Source organism: Canis lupus, chromosome 12, assembly GCF_048164855.1.
Source record: "Canis lupus baileyi chromosome 12, mCanLup2.hap1, whole genome shotgun sequence".
Lineage (NCBI taxonomy): Eukaryota > Metazoa > Chordata > Mammalia > Carnivora > Canidae > Canis > Canis lupus.
The window spans coordinates 13,451,373-13,468,530 of record NC_132849.1 but is presented as its reverse complement, the minus strand read 5'-3'; the positions used below and the strand labels follow the sequence as shown (position 1 = coordinate 13,468,530).

Genomic DNA, 17,158 nt, shown 5'->3' with positions numbered 1-17,158 from the left:
CTTGATGGAATGAACAACAAGATGGAAGAAACAGAGGAACATATTAATGATCCAAAAGACAGAGTAGTTGAAAGTAATCAAGCTGAACTAAAGAGAGAAAAAGAATCATGCAAAATGAGAATAGACTTAGGCAACTCTGTGACTCCATCAAACGTAACACTCATATTATAGAAATCCCAGAAGAAGAAAAGAGAAAAAAAGGGGGCAAAGAATTTATTTGAAGAAATAGCTGAAAACTTCCTTAATCTGGGAAGGAAACATATCCAAATTCAGAAGGCACAGGGAACCCCTCCAAAAAATAAACAAAAGCAGATCCACACTAAGACATAAAGAAAAAATATTAAAGGAATAAGACAAAAGAAGTCAATAACTTACATGGGAAACCCCATAAGGCTATCAGTGGACCTTTGAACAGAAACTTTCCAAGCCACAATATATTCAAAATGCTGAATGGGAAAATCTGGTAGCCAAGAATACTCTTTCCAGCAAGACTATCATTCAGAATAGAAAAGGAGATAAAGAGTTTCCCAGACAACAAAAATTAAAGGAGTTCATGACCAGTAACTCAGCTATGTAACAAATATTAAAGTGGACTCTGAGTAGAAAGTCCAGAAATAACAGTATGCGGTAGAGTACACAAAAGCAGTAAGAATGAACAGTCAATAACTCACAAAATAACAGGATTTAAAATATGACAACATATACCTAAAATGTGGGGAGGTGAGGAGTAAATAATGGGTTCAAACTTAAATGACCATAAACTTAATATAGACTGCTATATGCAGGAGATGTTATATATATACCTAATGGTAACCATATAACAAAAACCACTAATAAACCTGTAAACTAAAGAGAAAGAAATCCCAATATATCACTAAAAACAATCAGCAAACTATGAAAGGGAGAAACACAAGAATCAGAGGAAATCTTCAGAACCAAAAAACAAGTAATAAAATGGCAATAAATACACATTTATCAATAATCACTTTGAATGTAAATGGACTCAATGCTGCATTCAAAAGGCACAGGGTGACAGAATGGATTAAAAAAGAAGACCCATCTATATGCTGCCTTTAAGAGACTCATTTTAGATATCCTTAGGACACCTGCAGATTGAAAGCAAGGGGATGGAGTAACATCATCATGCAAATGGATATCAAAAGAAAACCTGGAAAAAAAAAAAACAAAACAAAACGAAAAAAAAAAAAAAAACAAAAAAAGAAAACAAAAGAAAACCTGAGTAGCAATACTTATATCAGACAAAATAGACTTTAAAACAAAGACTGTAGCAAGAGACAAAGAAGGGTACTGTATAATAATAAACAGGACAATTCAACAAGAAGATGTAACAATTATAAACATGCACCCAACATGGGAGTATTCAAATACATAAAATAATTAATAACAAACATACAGGAACTAATTGATAATAATACAGTAATAGTAGGGGACTTTAACATTCCAATTACATCAATGGACAAATCATCTAAACAGAAAATTGACAAGGAAACAAAGGCTTTGAATGACACCCTCAACCAGATGGATTTAACAGATATATTCAGAACATTTCATTCTAAAACAGCAGAATGTACATTATTTCTAAGTGTACATGGAACATTCTCCAGAACAGATCACATATTAGGCCACAAAACCAACCTCAAAAATTCAAAAAGATCAACATGATATCATGCATCTTTTCTGACCACAACACTATGACACTAGAAGTCAACCACAAGAAAAAATCTGGAAGGACCACAAATACATGGAGGTTAAATAACATGGTACTAAACAATGAATAGGCCAACAGGAAATAAAAGAAATTAAAAAGCACATGGAAACAAATGAAAATGAAAACACGATGGTTCAAAACCTTTGGGATGCAGCAAAAGCAATTCTAAGAGGGAAGATTATAGCAATACAGGCCTACCTCAAGAAGCAAGAGCAACAAACAAAGCCTAAAACAATAAGAGAAAGGAAATAATAAAGATTAGAGCAGAAATAAATGGTAAACTAAAAAACCAATAGAACAGATCAAGGAGGGCAGCCCGGGTGGCTCAGCAGTTTAGCGCTGCCTTCAGCCCAGGGCGTGATCCTGGAGACCCGGGATCGAGTCCTGCGTTGTGCTCCCTGCATGGGGCCTGCTTCTCCTTCTGCCTGTGTCTCTGCCTCTGTGTCTCTCTCATGAATAAATAAAGTCTTTCAAAAAAAAAAAAAGAACATATCAAGGAAACCAGGAGCTGGTTCTTTGGGAAAAAATAAATAAAAAAAAATTAAACCTTTAGCCAGACTTATCAAGAAAAAAAAGGACCCAAATAAATAAAATCATAACTGAGAGAAGAGAAATAACAAACACTACAGAAATATAAACAATTCCAAGAGAATATCATGCAAAACTATATGCCAACAAATTAGACAACTTAGAAGAAATGGATAAATTCCTAGAAACATAAAACCTACCAAAACTGAAACAGGAAGAAAGAAAATTTGAAGACTGATTACTGGCAAAGAAACAGAATCAGTAATAAAAAAAACTTTCAATAAACCAAAGTCTAGGACCAAATGGCTTCATTGGTGAATGTTACTAGACATTTAAAGAAGAGTTCATTCCTATTCTCAAACTATTCTAAAAAATAGAAAAGGAAGGAAAACATCCGAGTTCATTTTATAAGGCCAGCATTACTCTGATACTAAAACCAAATAAAGACGCCACAAAAAATAAAAATACAGGGCAGTATTTCTGATGAACACAGATGTAAAAATCCTCAACAAAATACTAGTAAACCCAATCCAACAATACATTTTAAAAAATAATCCATCACAATTAAGTGAGATTTATTCCTGGGTTTCCAGGGTGGTTCAGTATTCACAGATTAATCAATGTGATACATCACATCAACAAGAGAAAGGATAATAACCATACGATCATTTCAATAGATGCAGAAAAATCATTTGACAAAGTACAACATCCATTCATGATAAAAATCCTCAACAAAGTAGGTCTAGAGAGAACATACCTCAACATAATAAAGGCCCTATATAAAAACCCCACAGCTAGCATCATCCTCAATGGGGAAAAACTGATAGCCTTTCATCTAAGGTCAGGTCACTTTTATCCAACATAGACTGGAAGTCCTAGCCACAGCAATAAGATAACAGAAAAAAAAGCATCCAAATCAGTAAGAAAGAAGTAAAATTTTTACGATTTGTAGATGACATGATACTCTATATAGAAAACCTGAAAGACTCCACCAAAAAACTACTAGAATTGGTAAGTATATTCAGTAAGGTTACAAGATACAAAATTGATGTACAGAAATCTTGCATTTCTATACACCAATAATGAAGAAGAGAATTTAAAAAAAAAATCACATTTACAATTGCACCCAAAATGATAAGATACCTAAGAATAAACATAATCAAAGAGGTCAAAGACTTCTACTCTGAAAACTATAAAATGTTGATGGAAGAAACTGAATACCACACAAAGAAATGGAAAGACATTCTATGCTCATGGGCTGGAAGAACAAATATTGTTAAAAAATATCTATACTATCCGTAGCACTCTACACATTTAATGCTATCCCTATCAAAATACCAACTGAATTTTTGCAGAACTAGAACAAACAATCCTAAAACTACAAAAGATACTACAAAAGACACTAAAGAGTCAAAACAATCTTGTATAAGAAAAGGAAAGCTGGAAGCATCATAATTCTGGACTTCAAGTTATATTACTAAGCTGTAGATCAAAACAGTATGGTACTGGCACAAAAACAGACACATAGTCAACAGAACAGAATAGAAAACCCAGAAATAAACCCACAATTATATGGTCAGTTAATCTTCAACAAAGCAGGAAAGAACATCCAGTGGGATAAAAACAGTCTCTTCAACAAGTGTTGGGAAAGTTGGACAGCCACATGCAAAAGAATGAAACTGGAGCATTTACACCATATACAAAAATAAATTCAAAATGGATTAAAGACCTAAATGTGAGATCTGAAACCATAAAAAATCCTAGAAGAAAACACAGGAGTAACCTCTTTGACATTGGCAACATCTTTCGAGATATGTCTCCTAAAGCAAGGGAAACAAAAGCAAAAATAAACTATTGGGACTTCATCAAAATAAAAAGCTTCTGCACAACGAAGAAAACAATCAACAAATCTAAAAGGCAGTCTAGAGGTGGGAAAATATATTTGTAAATGATAAAGCCAATTAAGGGTTAGCATCCAAAATATATAAAGAACTAATAAAACCCAACACCCAAAACACAAATAATCCCATTTAAAAATGGGTAGAAGTGGGACACCTGGGTGGCTCAGTGGTTGAGCGCCTGCCTTCAGCCCAGGGTGTGATCCTGGAGTCCCAGGATCGAGTCCCACATCAGGCTCCCTGCATGGAGCCTGCTTCTTCCTCTGCCTGTGTTGCTGCCTCGCTGTGTCTCTCATGAATAAATAAATAAAATCTTTTAAAAATGGATAGGAGATATGAACAGACATTTCTCCAAAGAAGACATACAAATGGCCAACAGACACATAAAAAGATCTTCATCATCACTTATCATCAGAGGAATGCAAATCAAAACTGCAATGAGATATTACCTCACACCTGTCAGAATGGTTAAAATCAACAACACAAGAAACAACAAGTGTTGGTGAGGATGTGGAAAAAAAGGAACACTTGTACATTTTTGTGAATGCAACTGGTACAGCTGCTGTGGTAAACAGTATGAAGTTCCTCAAAAAGCTAAAAATAGAACCACCCTATGATTCAGCAGTTGCACTACTGGGTATTTACCCAAAGGATATCAAAACACTGGGGCACCTGGGTGGCTCAGTCAGTTAAGCATCTGACATCAGCTCAGGTCATGATCTAAGGGTCCTGGGATTCAACCCCACGTTGGGTTCTCTGCTCAGCAGGGAGCCTGTTTTTCCCTCTCCCTATGCCTGCTGCTCCCCCTGCTTGTGTTCTTTCACGTGCTCTCTCTCTCAAATAAATAAAATCTAAAAAAAAAAAAAAAAAAAAAAAAGAATTTGGGAAGCTCAAGACAGCTGAAATTTATTGCAAGGAAGAGTACCAGACAGAAGACAGCTACATAGAGAAGACAGATTAAAAAAAAAAAATGTCCAGAGGGTTCCTTTCAAGTCTTTAGGTAAGTACTGATCAGCACAATAATTGTTGTTGAGAAATACCAAATGACATGGAAAGAACTACCAAAAAGAGGCAGGGAAATTTTGAGCTGGGAATAATTTGTGTTCCCACAGTCAAATTGGAAAAACTTTATATAATAAACAGGACATTGGGGTAGAATACTCAGGAGGATATTGCTTCAATAGAAAAGTAGCCTTGACTAAATAGGCTGCTCTGGCCCACCTAACAAAGCTTAAAAGTAAGCCTTGAAATGATCAAACTGTTTCTAAGTAACCCACCTGTATTCCAGCAACAAAGCTCAAGAATATTTAAAAGAATACACATGTACATAAAAAAACCCAACAACCAATAGTGTAAAATTCACATCCAATAAAAAAAAATTACCAGCCATGCAAAGAAGCAGGAAAATATTACCCAAAACAAGAAAAAACAATAATTAAAAACAAACCCAAAAATGATACAAATAACTCTTTTAATGTTCTTATTTACTGTTTCTTTATAAATATATTTATCATGTTAAACAAGGTAGAGAAAAGAAATAGCCTAGTAAGGAGAGACATGAAAGGTTTTTTTAAAAAATCGGATTTCCACAGACAAAAATACACTAGGTAAGATTAACAGCAAATTAGTGCAGAAGAACAAGTTAGTGAACTTAAAGTCATGGCAACAGAAACTATCCATGATTAAAGACAGAGAAAGAAGATGGGAAACATACAAAACATCAGTAAGCTGTTGGACAACTTCAAACAGGCTAACATACATGTAAATTGGAGTCCCAGAAGGATGTAGTAGAGAGTGGAGTATAGAAAACTTATCTTAAGAAATAACAACCAAAATTAAACTATATAAACCCACAAGTCCAATAAGTGCAACAAACCCCAAGCACAAAAATCATGAAGAACACTGCACCAATGCACATTATAATTAAACTGCACAAATTTGATGATAAAAGCCTTAAGTTAAAGGTAGCCGAGGTTGAAAAAGGTAAGAATGACAGCAGGTTTCTTGTCAGAAACAACGCAATCCAGGAGGCAGCAGAGCAACACCTTTAAAACTAGTTTTATACCCAGCAAAAATATCTTTCAAATATAGATTCAAAAATCTTTCTCAACTAGTTGGGCCTGTACACATTGCTAAAAGGATTTTAGATTTTTATCTTCAAAGTAATTGTAAGCCACTAATAGATTCTAAATGATGAGGCTTGCATTTTAAGAAAAACACATTAACTTTCTGAGAAAAGTAGATTGAGCTTGGTGGACAAGGAGCCATACATATGTAAGAGCAAAGGAAGCATAAACTTGTCCAAAAGAACAAAGAATATTGACATGGACTGGAGTCATAGAAGGAGGTGTAGAGAGCAGTGGACTGATTAGAAAAATAGAAAAAAAAAAAAAAAGAAAAATAGTTAGAATATGGTTATTCAAAGACATGGTGCCTAGACATAAGGTTTAAGGAAGAGGAAGGAATCAAGAATGATTACTGTTTCTGACATGAACGACTATACTTATATATAATTTTATCCACCTGAAAAATAATTTAAACCAATTATATACTATCAAAACTGTAACTGAAACAACCCAGAAGAATAAACTAAATGCTGTACTTAAACAATTCACTGTGTAAAAGTTGCAAATAAAAACCAAACAGCACTTTTTTGTAGGAGAAAAAGATACAGACACGAGCTTTCTTCATCTGAAATTTGCACTGAGCTCAATCTTGCATTCGCAGTTGGTATTGTTCCTTATGGAAAATAGTAAACACATGATTTCTATGAGCCATCCATTGAGATACTGAAGTGCCTTTACAAAATAGTTGCTTCTACAGGCAAATCACTATAATAGAGTTGTACCTTTAAAAGAAATTATAAGTCTCATGCAGCATTTGAAATAGCTGCAAATTTGTGGTCATCCCTCCTTGTTCAGCAACCTTGTTTCCTATGTTCCTATCTTCAGATTCCAGTTAGGAATCTATCAGTGAGATTTTTTAAAGCTCTTAAATAATAACAAATGTTTGTCAAGGATTTACAAAGTGCTACACACTATCTGTTGTGTTAAGTACCTTACAAGATAATTTCATTCAACCTTAAAAACTCAATTATATAGTAGTTATGCCCGCTTAACAGATAAAGAAATTGAGATGCACAGAAGTTAAGTAATTTGCCTTAGACCATGAAGTTAGTAAGTCGCAGAGCCAAAGATATGAACCCAGATAGGTCTGACCTCAATCCCTGGACTCTTGAGAAATTCATCTTTAGACTTCAAAAATCTCCCTGCATATTGGGATATGTATAATTGATACATTGATTTTGTGTGGGTACCTACTTTACATGTAATACCTAAGTTTCTAAATTACTTCCTTCTAAAAGTTCACAAAATGAAGGGGAATAAAAGTATACTTATCATGGGATGAGCACTGACTAATGAGAATTGTTAAAATATTATATTGTCCACCTGAAAATAATATAACACTGTAGGTTATTCTATTTCAATAAAACAATAAAAATTCATAAAATCTTATCATTAAAATATTCAGACTTTTAATTTGCCTCAAGAGATTCTTCAAAGCAGATAACTTGAAGAGCAGGAATTGTATGTAGCTATGAGTTTTCATTAACATATGTATATGCATGTGTGTGTAACAGGGAATGTTGATAAGAGAATTCAGATAGGGGCAGCCTGGGTGGCTCAGCAGTTTAACACCTGCCTTTAGCCCAGGGCTCGTGATCCTGGAGATCCGGGATTGAGTCCTGCGTCAGGCTCCCTGCATGGAGCCTGCTTCTCCCTCTGCCTATATCTCGCCTCTCTCTCTCTGTGTCTCTCATAAATAAATAAATAAAATCTTTTTTTTTTTTTTTTAATTTTTATTTATTCATGATAGGCACACAGTGAGAGAGAGAGAGGCAGAGACACAGGCAGAGGGAGAAGCAGGCTCCATGCCGGGAGCCTGACGTGGGATTCGATCCCCGATCTCCTGGATCGCGCCCTGGGCCAAAGGCAGGTGCCAAACCGCTGCGCCACCCAGGGATCCCAAATAAATAAAATCTTTAAAAAAAAAGAGAGAGAGAATTCAAATCATCAAAGGCATAACTTGGCTGAGTATAGACACTAGGGACCTGAAATTGTACTGAGGGTTGAGTACATTAAGTCATACAACAATCAATGCTTCCCTTAGTATTGTGATAGGTAACAGCTCAGATGATTTACATGGAAACCATGTTGTATGATGGACATGAATGAGTATGCATACACTTACACTTCTCATGCTGAATTACATGGCATGATATATGCATGTCTCTTTCACCAACAACTATAGTTATTGGGATTAACTTCAAAACTGTAAACTAAAATTTTCTCCATAGTTTAACAGAAATTTGCAGGTTAAAAGGTTATTTTTTTCTGCAATAACAAAAAAAAAGCCTCGAAACCGAAATTCTCCAATAAAGTTATTTTATTTGGGTTCAACCTAAAATAGTTTAAATTTGATCTCTCTTTGCTAGAGGAAAGAAATCTCCAATTGTATAGACTTAATAGAAAAGTACTGAATTTGCCATTTCCAAAAGAAGGTATTTTCTTCATGCGTTGGGGATCTACCATAGTAACCCCAAAAAAACTACTTGCAGTAAATAAAACCGTAACAGCGCTGAAATGCCCCAAATCAATTTCCTAACTGAGAAAGTTGTCCTTATGTTACCATAATACATGATCTTTAGTTTTCTGACTATTCATATTGTTTGAAAACCATGAAAATACAGTTTTTGGCATGCATGCCCAGCTGGAAAAGGATTTGTTCCTCTGAAAACACCACTCCTAAGATTAGGCAGAGCGGAGAGCACCTCTATGTGTGAACAAGCAGGTAGGTGTCTCATGGTTTCTGCAGTCATCTCCTTCCTTAATGGGTAAATCCTGATGCCAGCAAGGGGAGATTCCAGGCACATGGCTCAGCTTAGGACTTAATTTTCCACAGCTAAGAAAAGAAAACCACCAAAATGAGTTAATTTTAAGACCAACAGTTGGGGTTTACAGGTCCACTTACATGACTATGAAGCGAGAACCCTTACATGAGAAGAACAATAGCAACCATAAGACACCACAGAGGAGAAACATCAACAATTTCCAAGGTTAAAAATTCCACCCTGCAGTTCACAGGTCATGGGTTTTCATTCATTCTGCCTCAGTGTATTCCCTAGGTGAGAGGATGACCCTTCCCCAGCCTGTGCTATTAGACTGACATGAGATTCAAACTTGATTCTGTGTTCCATTCAAGAGCACAGTCTATTACACTTGTGTCACATGAGAAAACCTAAGCTAAGAAGCCTGTGCACCACCATCAAAATGTCTATTTTTTTACCCCAAGGGTTCTTTACACAAGTCTCCAGTCTTCCAACCTCTCACACTCTCACACACATACATGCACACACAGTGTGAAGAGCAAGGATTATTCTATTTGGTCAATTTTAAGACTAAGGCAGGTGCTACAAAGTACTGGTCACACTTACTCTTATATTAAATCCTAGAAGATCACTTATAACACCTGAGACAGCAGAAAGGATAACGACTCGTGTGATATTATAGATTAAGGGATTCATTGTCAGTCCATAGAGTCTAAATGGTGTGTCCAGCTCCTAGAAAAACATGGAAGAATGGAGATAAGATACATGGCCTCTCGATGGCTGCCAGTTATCTCTGGGCTGCTTTTAGGTCTTGGGTGAGGATGATTGCAGAAGTCATTTTTTCCTTCATGTTCAGTAGCTGCTTTAAAAAGAGACCTGTAATGGACTCTCACCTACTTTTCCACTAGAAATGTTCAAAGATGGGTTTGTGTGATATGTTGTCATGTTTTTTAAATGTTAATTTGAAAAATGTAACAGACTTTAGCAATCACCAGAACCTGGGTAATGAGATGGGAGTTTTTTTTATATAGTCCTTAATCCTAAACTGTCAAGTTGGCATTTTGAATGTACACAGACCAGTATCTATCTGTTACTAGAGTCTTCTCCAATACATAAAGTGTTGATTTAAGTGCTCGTAAAAGTGTATCACAGGATATTACTTACTTTCAATAACTTGGTGGACAGCTTTAATACATTATTTACTAGAGTAAGCTGTTCTTTCTTATTTGGCTTCTTCTCCATCTTAAGATATAAATTAATCTGAGGGAAAAAAGAGAGATTAAGGCAAATGTCAGAGAAAAAGATATACATACTACACTAAGTCTGGCAGATTCGAGGATATTTTCAAATAAATTCTGAAATTCCTGCAGCTACTTCTACAGAACATAGATGTCACAAACCCTACCCTCAGCTCTTTTGGTCACATCTGGCAAAGAAAAGGCATTTAGTGAATTAAAAAAAGAAAAAGATAAATTCATTTAAATATCAAAACAATGAAAAGTGTAATATTAATTACAATATAACCAATAACATGTGAATTCCTTAACTTCAAAAGCTCTGGCTTATTCATTTTGGTGTCCCTCACATAATCTAATATCCTTGTGAAACACTAATGGAATATAAGAAAATAGCTGCTGCTTTTAACTTGCTATATCCTTATTTTTTCTCTACTAGGAAATATTTTCCACTATAATTCTAAGGCAAAAAAAGAAAATCTAATGATACTAAATGTTTTTATTTAAAACTTATGGATAAACATGAAATTAAATACAAACAAAAACCAAAAAAAAACCCCTTTATACTACTCTGTATTTATAAGAAACACTTCCCAATCTTACTATCCATTCACATACTAAAGAGCAAGTATTTTCCAAACACTGAATGCATTCTATGGCTGATACAGAAGAAATTCTAGAAGCTTATTAAACACACTTAAATGACAAGTATTATAAAGATCCACTTGATGTGGAATATGAGATTAAAAGCATGCTCCATTACCACCAATAAAGATATCTTTATAATATACAAAATACTTTCAATCCATAAGATCTTAATTCTTACAATCCTGGGAGCAGGGGGGAAGATTATTGCCCTCATTTTATCAGAAGGAAACACTTACATGGTAGCAGAGTGACTTATAAGTTCATATAGCCAGAAAGTGCTAACTCTAAGATTTAACCCTGAATCTTCTGCACAAATCTTATTATGTCATCTCTAAATTCAGAACCAAATTGACAAGGACCAATCAATACCTGTTCAGTAAGTAATATTGAAACATTGCTGTATTTCTTATTGGTTTCAGAACCCAGTGAGGCCAGACGCAGTAAGAAAAGTAGTAAAGCTGTTTCCCAGATCAAAAATTCCCAATTATAAGCATCATTCAGGAAAGTTTTATGCCCTTGGAGAACCTATGCAAAGAATCAAAGTTAAGTTTTTCATTTGTCTCAAAAATCTATAATTATCACTTTACTCTAGAAACTTTTTTTTTTTTTTTTTTAATTTTTTTTATTTATTTATGATAGTCACACACAGAGAGAGAGAGAGGCAGAGACATAGGCAGAGGGAGAAGCAGGCTCCATGCACCGGGAGCCCGACGTGGGATTCGATCCCGTGTCTCCAGGATCGCGCCCTGGGCCAAAGGCAGGCGCCAAACCGCTGCGCCACCCAGGGATCCCTACTCTAGAAACTTAAAGAGGTTTATAAGTTCCCAATGTTTTACACTCAAAGCAGAAGAGTTTCAATACTTATATAAAGTATTATCTATTTAACTAATCACTCTATTTCTCTAGGTTCCCAGATATTTTTTTTTCCTTTGCATGAAAGACAGCAAATTCTGGAAGTAACAAAGGAGGAAATGTACAAAAAGTAAAATAAGACAAACACATTTCAGTCTTTTAAACCACTGGTGTGCCCAATCACAAATACACGGTGACCATTTTTTCAAAGTATTAAATTTGCATTTTTAAAAAAGATTGTATTTATTCACGAGAGACAGAGAGAGAGAGAGAGAGAGAGAGAGAGAGGGGGGCAGAGACACAGGCAGAGGGAGAAGCAGGCTCCATGCAGGGAGCCCAAAGTGGGACTCAATCCCAGTACTCCAGGATCACGCCCTGGGCCAAAGGCAGTGGCTAAAAGGCTGAGCCGCTGAGCCACCCAGGGATCCCCTTAAGTTTGCATTTATATGGCTAGTAGAGCTTCCTAAAATATGTGGCCCATCCTACTGGTATGACTAGAAAATCCTGATGGTCAGTTCTTTGCTCCATTTTTAGGATCCAAATAATAGCAGCAGCAGCTACCAGTTATCAAATGCCTATTATGTATCAAGTTTTTTGGTAAAAGTCTTTGTTTTTTTCAAAATTTACTCAAGCGAGCTCAAGATAACATGGAATTTATTGAAAAATTCACTGAAAAACCAAATGCTAGCCTTTTGAAAACCAGGAAGTCAAGGAACAGCTTCCCTCTCCATCTCTCTTCCTTGAGGGCCATTTGGGCTCCCATCTCCCCACTTCTTAGCTAATTCTGTTGCCTTGCAAGACCTTTTTTTACTGCTACCCCCCAACTTTGACTTGCTCTAGTTTTGGTTTATCATAGTACCCTACTGGCCCACTGACTCCTACAGACCTTTCTTTTCCAAAGTCCACCACTGTTATCTCAGGTTTTCAGTTCTAATTTCCAAAAGAGGGATACATTTAGCCAATCAGTTATGACTAGGGGATGAAAGGAACAACTAATACCAATCTAGGCCCATCTTTTCAGCAGGGTGGTGTTTGTTGTGTAGCAATAGATAACACACAAACTACAGCCAAATGGCTATAAAACCAAACACAAAGAAAAACTTTTAAAACCAGCCAGAGAAAAAGGATGTTACTTTTAAAAGAGCAGCAATAAGACTAACAGCTGACTTCTCAAGATAAAACATGGAAATCAGAAGATAACAGAATCCTAAAGGTACTGAAAGTAACTGGCAACCTAGAAATGAATACTCAGCAAAAACACCCTTTAAACACAAAAGTGATAAAAGACATTTTCAAACAAATAAAAACAGAATTTATCACCAAGCAGATTATGCAAACAGAAGGAAAACAATTCCAAGAAAAAGAGAAATCAAGAAACTAACGAAAAGCAATGAAAAGGGTAACTACGTAGGTAAATATAAATGAATAATTGACTACAAAAAAATAGTAATTACATCTTGTGGGTTTAAAATATATGTAAAATTTAAATGAAGGACACTAATAATGGGTGAATGGACAAATGAGATAAAGTGTTCTAAGGGCCTAGCATTACAAGGAAGCAGAAACTAATAAATTATTAACTATAATAAGCTAAGGATATATTTTGCAATCTCTGAGGTCAGCAGGAGTAAAAGAACATATAGTAAGTTAACAGAGAGGATTAAATGGAATACTATAAAATATTAGATGAATAAAAGACAGCAAGAAAGGAGCGAAAAAAGAAAAATTAATAGGTAGACCAAATAAGAACTAAACAGTATTTGTATTTGTGGTAATTACATGAAATGTAAATGAGCCAGACAATCTAAAACACTAAGACTGTGAAACTGGATTAAGAACAAGAACCTCCCCCCCCCATACACAAAGCTATGTCGATTACAGGAAACATGACTCAAATATGAAGACAAAATAAATGAAAGGGCAAAGATATGCAAAAATGAATCAAAAGACAGTTGGTATAGTTAATATAAATAGAGTAGACTTTAAGTTAAGAACATTAGATTCAGAGATATTTCATAAGGTCATGAAAGATAAAGATAGCCTGACATCTGTCCAGGTTAAAGAAGACTAAAGTGACAGGACAACTAAATGCAACATGTGATCCTGGATTGAGAAAAAAAGAAGAACTATGAAGGTCATAAGAATTGGCTTCAAGATATATAAAGTGAAAACTGACAGAAATAAAAGGAGGAAAAGAGAAATCCACCACCACAGTGGACTTGAACAGACCTCTGTCAATGGCTGACAGAATAAGCAGACCAAAGATATGAGTAAGAATGGAGGAGATGCAAGCAATTCAACTAATAAACTTGGACTAATTAGAGAATGTTGCTCGCCCAAACAACAGAATACAAGTTCTTTCAAAGTGCTGATATGGATTTAATGAAACTGATCATATGCCAGATAATATAGCAAGCTTCACAAATTTCAAAGGAGTGAAAACATTCGAATATGTTCTGACTACAGTAGAATTAAGACAAAACTCAACAAATGGAATGATCAAAGGTAAGCCTGAAACTTCTTGTCATCAAGAAAGCACAAAAGTCCACCCTCCACCCTCAAATTGATACAAGGACTTGTTGAAAGGATACAGGAGGGAGCTTCAACGGTCCTCCCCACTAGCCACATCTGGGATGATTTAGTCATCAAAAGAAACAGAGTAATAGGGGAACCCTGGGTGGCGCAGCGGTTTAGCGCCTGCCTTTGGCCCAGGGCGCGATCCTGGAGACCCGGGATCGAATCCCACATCGGGCTCCTGGTGCATGGAGCCTGCTTCTCCCTCTGCCTGTGTCTCTGCCTCTCTCTCTCTCTGTGTGACTATCATAAATAAATAAAAATTAAAAAAAAAAAAAAAGAAACAGAGTAATAGATTATAATCTGTTGGATAAAAATCAGAATATATGAGTCTGGGAAGGAAGAAAGGGAGGGAGGGAGGAAGGAAGGAAAGAAGGAAGGACAGGAAGGAGGGAGGGGGGAAGGAAGTAGGTAAAGGTCAACCACAGAGTGAAAATTAAAAAATGAAAGAAAGATGAAATTAGAAAAATCACTATTTTGTAACCCTCATGGAATGACAGCTTTATTATCAGTCAAAAATTGCCAATTAGAATTAGAGTGATCTGAGGGTCTTAAAGCACTGAGAATTACTTTATTCTCATTTCAAAAGTAAGGAAAGTTAACGAGCATTCAACATAGCAAAGGAAATTTAGATACATTAAAAAATGGGTATTTCAACATAACCATGCCAGTGCTTTGCTCTTGAGAAATTAATTTTTGTCATATACACACACACATACACACCTAAAATAGTGAACCATATCATAATTTCCATTTTTCATTAAAACAGATATGAAACTCTTACCTGGGCACAACAAATGAAAGCAATCGAAAGTGTCAGTAAGAAGACTGAAGATACAACCACATCAACTGAACGCTGTGGCCCCCGTCTCTGTGGAGTGAGATGCAAGTTAATGTGTAAGATTACAGTTAGAGACAGCAATGGACCTCACATCATTTGCACTCTGAATTTCACTACATTAATGTGAAAATAGATTTTTTTTTTTTTGAAAATAGATATTTATAAGAAGTTTCTGGAGTAGGATTTTAACACATTTTGGACAGTTTAAGTTTAAGCACTGAAATTCGTGCTGTTCCAAATTAAGAGTGTGAGTGATTCACGGATGTATTTTCAGCTGGAATATTTTCCAAAAAGTCAGAAAAAGATGCAATTTTCAATTTATAATTCTGTCCTAGGAATTTGAATTTTCTTTTCCCTTTCTAAGCTCTTATTTACTTACCTCCACCAGCTCAGCAGATAGATCACTTCCAACTTGGTGTTCAGTTATGTCTGTCAGCCATTGACACAATCTGTCCAGCACATAGAACTAACCACCCTGCCCACTGAGTATCTGCTGCCAGGAATTTCACTGAGGTTTTCTGCATATTCTTGAACACATTCTATCATTAGTCAAATGAAACTCACCTTTAGAAAGGAACGCAGTGATAACCATATCTTAATGTTCTCCACTTTTTTAAGTCTGAAATGAGGTATTTCGTATTTCCTAGCTTTCCTAGCAGAGGTAATATGGCTGAAGAGTTTTGCAAATAAAAATCTCTAGAGAGTTAGAAAAAAAAATCACAAAGTAAAAGGTACATGGGTGTATCTGTGTATATATTTATATATATAATTATAAACAATATTCCCAGTATATGAAAAATAACAAAAGGATGAAATTCTAATCAGTGGTCACTCAGACCAAGTTAATAGTTCATGACCCTGTTTCTTCCAAAGCACATTTCATAATAATATATGTCTTCATAATATGGTACACTCTTGACATTTTCAAGGAATATTATTTGGAAACCTTTGTGAATCCCCAACTTCACACACACAAATGTTTATACAGAATTCTGGTTTAATTCCAGATTAAATTTCCATTTAAAATCATGTTTTTTGCACATATCACCAATAAGCAAGTCCTCGATTCCTAATTCTTATCAAAATTCAATAAATTTATTTCTCACTCACCCATTTTCCACAGAAACGTTTTCACTTTGAGAATTACTACATATGTTATGGGTAAACAAGGACAAAGGCACATTGAGGCACAGGTGCCATGCAGTCAGCTAGGCTCACTCTCTGCCTAAGCCACTTACTCTTACACATGAACTCAGCGAAATGCCAAATTACAACATGTCATTTGTGAATAATCAATACAAGTGTTAAACCCACAAATACCAAAGCCCACTCATCAATCCTTTATTGCCCACATTAACTTTTGGAAAGGGAACAAATCAAGAGAACAAAATCAACTCAGTGGCATATCATATGCAAAACCAGAGGCAAGAAATTTTACTTAGTTCTATACTGACCTGCTTATATGTTCTCTCTGCCACACACATCATGAAAAAAAAAATCCAAGTAAGACACAATCGTTCAAAAAAGTTAATCATAGACAAAATAACAATAGGTGTAACAGGTGGTGCCCCACAAAAGAGAGTCATGATCTCCTCAGCTGAGATGGACTTTAGCTGGTCAAGGCTTTTCTCGCGGAAAAGTCGATGTAGAAAAGGAAAGAATGCTAATCCAATGGTAACGACATTTCCCAGCATCTGATAACCTACTCCTTGCTGATATGCATTAACCTGGGAATTAATTTAAAATGTCCATCATTACATAGTTAAATGGAGTTGCGAAGCAGTATTTATCAAGTACTATTTAGATTATTAAAAACTGTTTTATAGCTAAAAGAAGTACAAATAAAAATGATGTACAGACTTATGACTTTTAGATTTTATTTAAAAATCAGGCTTAAATGACATAGGGAATATTTGCGGAGTATACCTGAATAATTGATCATGTTCACAGAAAACTTTGTTACAA

General features: G+C 35.4%; 1 protein-coding gene and 1 long non-coding RNA gene across 9 annotated transcripts in view; one reads left to right on the top strand and one right to left on the bottom strand.

Annotated features, from left to right (window-relative positions):
* Positions 1–17,158, top strand: part of LOC140601158 (uncharacterized) — a 42,577-nt gene that overhangs the window by 24,541 nt on the left and 878 nt on the right. For all 4 annotated transcript variants that reach the window (XR_012004205.1, XR_012004202.1, XR_012004203.1 and 1 more), the window contains one exon: positions 15,122–15,249. This is a non-coding gene — a long non-coding RNA (uncharacterized lncRNA). The remainder of the gene's footprint in view (positions 1–15,121; positions 15,250–17,158) is intronic.
* PHTF1 (putative homeodomain transcription factor 1) overlaps positions 8,584–17,158 on the bottom strand; it is a 43,951-nt gene continuing 35,376 nt past the window's right edge. For 4 of the 5 annotated variants that reach the window (XM_072769734.1, XM_072769731.1, XM_072769732.1 and 1 more), the window contains 7 exons: positions 16,648–16,920; positions 15,758–15,889; positions 15,137–15,223; positions 11,296–11,451; positions 10,208–10,303; positions 9,650–9,775; positions 8,584–9,117 (listed from right to left, as the gene is read on the bottom strand). In XM_072769734.1, coding sequence (XP_072625835.1) covers positions 9,097–9,117; positions 9,650–9,775; positions 10,208–10,303; positions 11,296–11,451; positions 15,137–15,223; positions 15,758–15,889; positions 16,648–16,920 — 891 coding nt within the window. In that variant the 3' untranslated portion in view covers positions 8,584–9,096. The remainder of the gene's footprint in view (positions 9,118–9,649; positions 9,776–10,207; positions 10,304–11,295; positions 11,452–15,136; positions 15,224–15,757; positions 15,890–16,647; positions 16,921–17,158) is intronic. The other variant, XM_072769735.1, reaches the window with a different exon arrangement.